The sequence below is a fragment of the Solanum stenotomum genome, chromosome 4 (genome assembly GCF_019186545.1).
Source record: "Solanum stenotomum isolate F172 chromosome 4, ASM1918654v1, whole genome shotgun sequence".
Classification (NCBI taxonomy): Eukaryota; Viridiplantae; Streptophyta; class Magnoliopsida; order Solanales; family Solanaceae; genus Solanum; species Solanum stenotomum.
The window spans coordinates 4,907,049-4,913,164 of record NC_064285.1 but is presented as its reverse complement, the minus strand read 5'-3'; the positions used below and the strand labels follow the sequence as shown (position 1 = coordinate 4,913,164).

Sequence of the window (6,116 nt, the reverse complement as noted above, 5' to 3'; positions counted from 1 at the left end):
GACTAATGAGTTCTAGAACAACATAAATCAACACAGTAAAAACTGATCATTCATACCATTAATTTGCTCTAGTGAGCTCCAATCAAACATACCAATCCATGACAACTAATTAAAAGTAATACCACAAATAAGTTAATGTACTTAAAAGACACCAAAAGACATTTCAAAGCAGTCAATACAAGTTTTTGCTGCTGATTACACATCCAAAAAGTGATTTTTCTGCTGAAATTAGGCATTTTTTGGTGCACTAGATGTTCCACGTTTGTTTTTTCTTGACTGACTGAATACGTTGCAACTGTGAAGCTATGACAACATCTCCACCATTCCACTTGAGTCCTCGAGTCTTATAACCAATATCAATATTTGTTGGAGCTGCATCCTTGTAAACTCCTGGAGTGATAACTCTTTCTCCTAAAGTACCAGGCTGCATAAAAATGTCTTAAAATGAGACTTTATATAGTAAAGTAAGAAATGAACAAAATTATGTATACACTTACATTAAAGGTTTGACTACCACTTCCATTTGTATAGATGCCATATCCTACAATCTTGGTCCTTTTTTGTCTTCCTGTTGATATTGAATCTCCCATAGCCCTTGGTTGATCAGGTTGCTGACTTAATACACCTCCGGTGCCTCTACCAATGCCTTTACCAGTGCCTCTGCTAGTGCCTCTACCAGTTCCTCTATCAATGCCTCTACCAGTGCCTCTGCCAGTGCCTCTACCAGTTCCTCTACCAATGCCTCTACCATTGCCAATGCCAGTGCCTCTACCAGTGCCTCTGCCTGTGCCTCTGCTTTTAGCAGGTTGTTGCTTTCTTCTAACAGCAGAAGAATCAAAACACATAGAACTGCCTTGCTGATTGAATATTAGTGATTGACTTGAGCTTGATGGTCTGCTAAAAAGTGGTGGCTGGCTTGAGCTTGATGGCTGGATAAACACTGGTGGATGGCTTGAGCTTGATGGTTGGCTAAACACTTGTGGCTAGCTTGAGCTTGATGGCTGGCTAAACACTGGTAGATGGCTTGAGCTTGATGGTTGGCTAAACACTGGTGGTTGGCTTGAGCTTGGTTGCCTGCTTAGGTAGCCTCCAGGTTGTCCCATCCCAGCCTATTAATACAATAATAATAATTGATTACTCTAAATAATTGAAGCTAATTGTAGATGAATTAGAAGAGAATAATAACTTATCATGGTTGGACAAGCTTTTTTGTTGTGGCCTACTTGATGACATAATGAGCAAGTCATTTTTACTCCTCTTTTGGACAACTTTCCATACTTTTTCCTAGGCTCATTCTTTGCCTTTTCTTCTGCACTTTGGTGGCCTACCAGGCATGACTTTTGGTTCAGGAGGTTCAATCACTACACCACTAGTGTGAGGCCACATTTTCATGTTTGGTATTGGCTGTAGAAGTGATTATAAGCCTTCAAGAAAGTCTATTTCCTATACCAATGCACTACTTCATGTTCAGGTTCTATGCCTTTGTGCTGATATGCAAGCACAACACGTTGATATGGTATGCCTCTCAATTGCCATGTTCTACATGTACATGTCTTCTTCCTTATATCAATAATATGCCTGTACTGACCATCTAAGATTTCATACCCAATATCACCATTGAATCTAACTTCACAAAGTCTAGCAAGATCTTTGTTCTCTTCAAGTACTAGTCTAGCCATATGAGAGATACCTGAGATCCAAGTTTCAGCAAATTGCCTCATTGCAATATTTCTGTCCATTATCTTGTGTCTAATCTCCTCTAACATAGTTATGATAGCCTTATGTCTAGCAGCTAGTATCCAAGAATTAAAAGTTTCACACATATTGTTTTCAACAATGTCACACTTAGAATGCTCCTTAAAATATGCTTTGCACCAAGTAGGTTTTTCATAATGCAACAAGTTCTCACAAATTTTATTACCTAATTTGTTGAGTTTATCCATCTCATCTTCAAATTTCACTTCAAAACTTGACTTAGCACATCTCCAGAACTGGTTCCTTCTTTCTTCACCACTCCATATTTGATGCCAGATGGACCAGATATGTCTAGCACACCTTCTCTGCTCACTATCTGGTAGCAACTCACATAAAGTTGGTACAAGACCCTATGTAAACAGTTATAGCACAAAAATTAAAAAGAATTAACAACATAAGAAATTAAAAAATAAGAGATCAAGCTACAATACAAAAACTACCTAACCTTCTACATATCTGACATGACAGTCAGTCCATGTCCTGTGCCTAAGTTCAGATCTTCTATCTCGTAATTGAGGAAAAAACTCTAACTGTGTTTTGTCTCTGTGTCAACAACAGCCCATGCAATTGGAAACATCTGTTGATTTCCATTTCTACCAACAGCAACCAACAATTCACCCTTGCAAGAACCCTTTAGAAAACGTCCATCAAAACCAATAATTTTTCTGCATCCTTCCAACCAGCCTCTCTTCAATGCATCAAAGCAAACATAAAAGTAAACAAACAAAGTTTTTCCTGGCTGAGACTCTCTATCTGTCCTCACCCAACATGAAGTATCAGGATTAGTATGTTTAATCATGTCTGCATAATCACACAATCTTGAAAATTTCATCTTCCAATCACCTAAAAAGTCCTCGATAACCCTCTTTTTTGCCCTATAACAAACAGTTCTTCCAACATATAACCCAAATTTTTTCCTCACCAATTCCTAAATTTCCCACAATCTTATATATGGTTGACATGTAATTTCATCTTTGAAATTTTCTGCAACAAACTTAGATGTACACAACTTGTTCTTGGTTGATTGAGGACATACATGCACGGGATAATAATTTTTGACAGTAAAATCACCATAATCCTTATCTATACTAGCAAACAACAACCATTTACATTTCTTGTCCTCACACTTAACTCTAACCCTTTTTTTGTCATTAGGCTTCAACTTTAGCCTAATTTTATATTCACAAGAATAGTCTGCAATAGCTTTTCTAAATTGTTCAGCACTTTCAAATACCATACCAAGCTCAAAAATAGCTAGAACACAATCAGGATCAAATCTTACCTTTTTACTTTTTCTATTTGCTGGTAAAACAACACCCCTCACAAAATCTGGATCCAATTCATCCCTACTGTCATCACTATCCAATTCTGAGCTATCTATATATTTCTTATCACCCCCTAGTCTTCCAGTGTATCTAGCAGCCTTATTCCTTCTTATGTCTTCAAATCCTTTATCAATACCAGTTGTTCCAAGATTTATTTCCTCAGTTTGAATATGTTTTTTCCTTTTTCACTTTATTTCTCATTTCATTTCTAAGAGATCTCAATTCTTCATCAACCTCAGAGTCATCCTCATCGGGAATATCATCCTCTTGAGAGTCAACACTGCTTTCTTGATTTGATCCGGCCCATTCCTCTTCTAGATCTGATATATCCCCTGGCTCAGCTTTCACATTAACATTTTCAAATTTAGCCTCATGATTCAACCCTTCATTTGCAGTCACATTTATATCTTGTAAGTCTTCTTCACCAACCACATTGCTATTTTTTTCAACTACAGGCCCACAAAGCAAACTAGTTGTGGTGACCACTTCTACATCATCCACCACATGCTTCACATAAAGGTCTAAAAAATCACCATCCTTTAGGTCTTTGATAAGATTTAGTAAAGTGAAATCAGTTTTCACCTCAAGAAAGTCATTTTTTGTAGGGTCTTTAACACAGAACCCACCAACAGTAATATACCCCAATTGTTTAGTGTAAAAAAGTAATTCGATTATTGAGAAGTGGTCCTTGTCGATATTAACATATTCCACCTCGTTTTCCCCTTTATAAGTAATTCCATTTTTGTCCTGAATAAACTTACCACCATGATGAAAACGAGTTATAATAATGGTGTCCATAAGATTCCCTGAAACAAGGCGAAAGCCCCAAAAATTTCTAACATGTTATGAACAATAAGAAACAAAAAAACCCTAACTTTTTTCAAATATTAACAACACACCATCACATTAATACTAAAATGCAGTATATATATCACGTTACAACAATAAAAATTACATAGAAATTAGGGAATGAACTTACCTCACACCTATCAACTCGAAAATCGTGATTGAACTCCAAAATCATCTACAATCTTGATGATTCCTTCAACAAAACACTCGAAATCACTTCAAAATCTGAGAATTTTAGTTGTAAATGTCACTGAAAAAAGAACAATTGTTCGGGTTTTCTTGTCTAGCACCGGGTTAGAATTGTTTTGGGGGGAAATGAAGGGGCTTTAGTTTTTACGTTTGAGGATTGAATATGTGACGCTAACGTGTAATTGGGTTGAAGTATGATTGGTTGGAATTTCCATGTGGGGAAGGTTGATCTCACGCGCACATCAGCCAAAAAATATTTTGTTGAAGTTTGGTTCCACATCAACCAACGGTGTTTAAAAGGAACAAATTATGGGTGGTTCAATGATTCAATAGGAAAATAGCATAGTTGAGGTACCTGAGGGGAAAAACACAACAAGTTTAGAGATCTGTTGATGTATTTGGCCTTAATAATAACAAAATCTTCACCATTAATGCAAAATAGCAAATGTGAATACTGTTTATCATGAGTCTTCCATTTATTGATTAGAATATTTTCACTATAAAATATGAAAGGTTAATTTTTNTCTATAATATTCTACCCCTTTTCAGCCTACGTGGCACTATCCTCGAAAAAAATGTGAACATGCGTTGGGCCCACAAGACAGTGCCACATAGGCCAAAAAGGGGTAAAGTATTACATATAAAATAAGTTCGGGGGGGTAATAGGACCTTAGTAAAGGTTAGGTGTGTCTCTGGGATTTCGGGTATAGGCTGGGGGGGTACTTATGCATTTTCCCTAAATGTCACTGAAAAAAGAACAATTGTTCGGGTTTTCTCGTCTAGCACCGGGTTATAATTGTTTTGGGGGGAAATGAAGGGGCTTTAGTTTTTACGTTTGAGGATTGAATATGTGACGCTGACGTGTAATTGGGTTGAAGTATGATTGGTTGGAATTTCCACGTGGGGAAGGTTGATCTCACGTGCACATCAGCCAAAAAATATTTTGTTGAAGTTTGGTTCCACATCAACCAACGGTGTTTAAAAGGAACAAATTATGGGTGGTTCAATGATTCAATAGGAAAATAGCATAGTTGAGGTACCTGAGGGGAAAAACACAACAAGTTTAGAGATCTGTTGATGTATTTGGCCTTAATAATAACAAAATCTTCACCATTAATGCAAAATAGCAGATGTGAATACTGTTTATCATGAGTCTTCCATTTATTGATTAGAATATTTTCACTATAAAATATGAAAGGTTAATTTTTTTTTACCGTTTGATACATTATTTGAGAAAGATTATTGCATATGTTACTTCCTACCATCCAAATTTATGATAGGTTATAATAATATATCCCCTTTGCCCATTTTAATCGTTATTATTGTGTTTTTCGTAAGTTAATTTGACTAATTTTTAAGTTAAATTAGATTATATTAATTTGATATTTTGAATATTCAAAAAATTATATGAAAAATATTATATGCAATTTTTTGCATATCAATATGATGAAAAATACATCATAAAATATTAGTTAAAGTTCTTATAATTTGAGTAAAAAAAAGGAAACGATTAAAAGTGAAGATAGTAATATAATTTGCAGATATCGAATCAAACATAAAGCTTTTTACAATACTTTATTCGTATGCTCTTTCATTTATTGCCAATTTTTTTTTAAGTTCCGTCTAAAAAAAAATATCTTGGCCTTTTGTAATTGAAAATAATTTTATTTCGATTTTTTTATATTTAATATAATTACTTATAAAAACATAAATAATTAAAAAGTGTTGTAGATTATAATTTTTAATTTTTTTCTTCTCTTTAGTAAATTTAATACCTAAATAATATACAGTAATACATAAATTAAAACACAGAAAGTTATACTATATTTTATATGATTTCTAAATTGTACAAATACAAATAATGTCCGACTACATCATCAAAATAAAAAAACGTTAACCATCAAAATTTGGACTTATATTACTCCCTCGTTCCATTTTATATTACACCCTTCCCTTTTTAGTCCATTTTAAAAAGAATTAGAAATAAATTAACTTTAA

General features: G+C 34.6%; 1 protein-coding gene and 1 long non-coding RNA gene across 2 annotated transcripts in view; both read right to left on the bottom strand.

Annotated features, from left to right (window-relative positions):
- Positions 1-2,783, bottom strand: part of LOC125862381 (uncharacterized) — a 3,623-nt gene extending 840 nt beyond the window's left edge. The window contains exons 1-2 of the long non-coding RNA XR_007446041.1: positions 2,201-2,783; positions 1,691-2,105 (exon numbers count right to left, since the gene is read on the bottom strand). This is a non-coding gene — a long non-coding RNA (uncharacterized LOC125862381). The remainder of the gene's footprint in view (positions 1-1,690; positions 2,106-2,200) is intronic.
- LOC125862380 (period clock protein-like) lies at positions 248-845 on the bottom strand. Its single transcript, XM_049542430.1, has 3 exons — positions 773-845; positions 498-706; positions 248-424 (listed from the first exon to the last, which is right to left on the bottom strand). Exons 1-3 carry the CDS (start codon positions 843-845, stop codon positions 248-250), a joined length of 459 nt encoding a protein of 152 aa, XP_049398387.1.
- Positions 2,784-6,116: the final 3,333 nt, after the last annotated feature.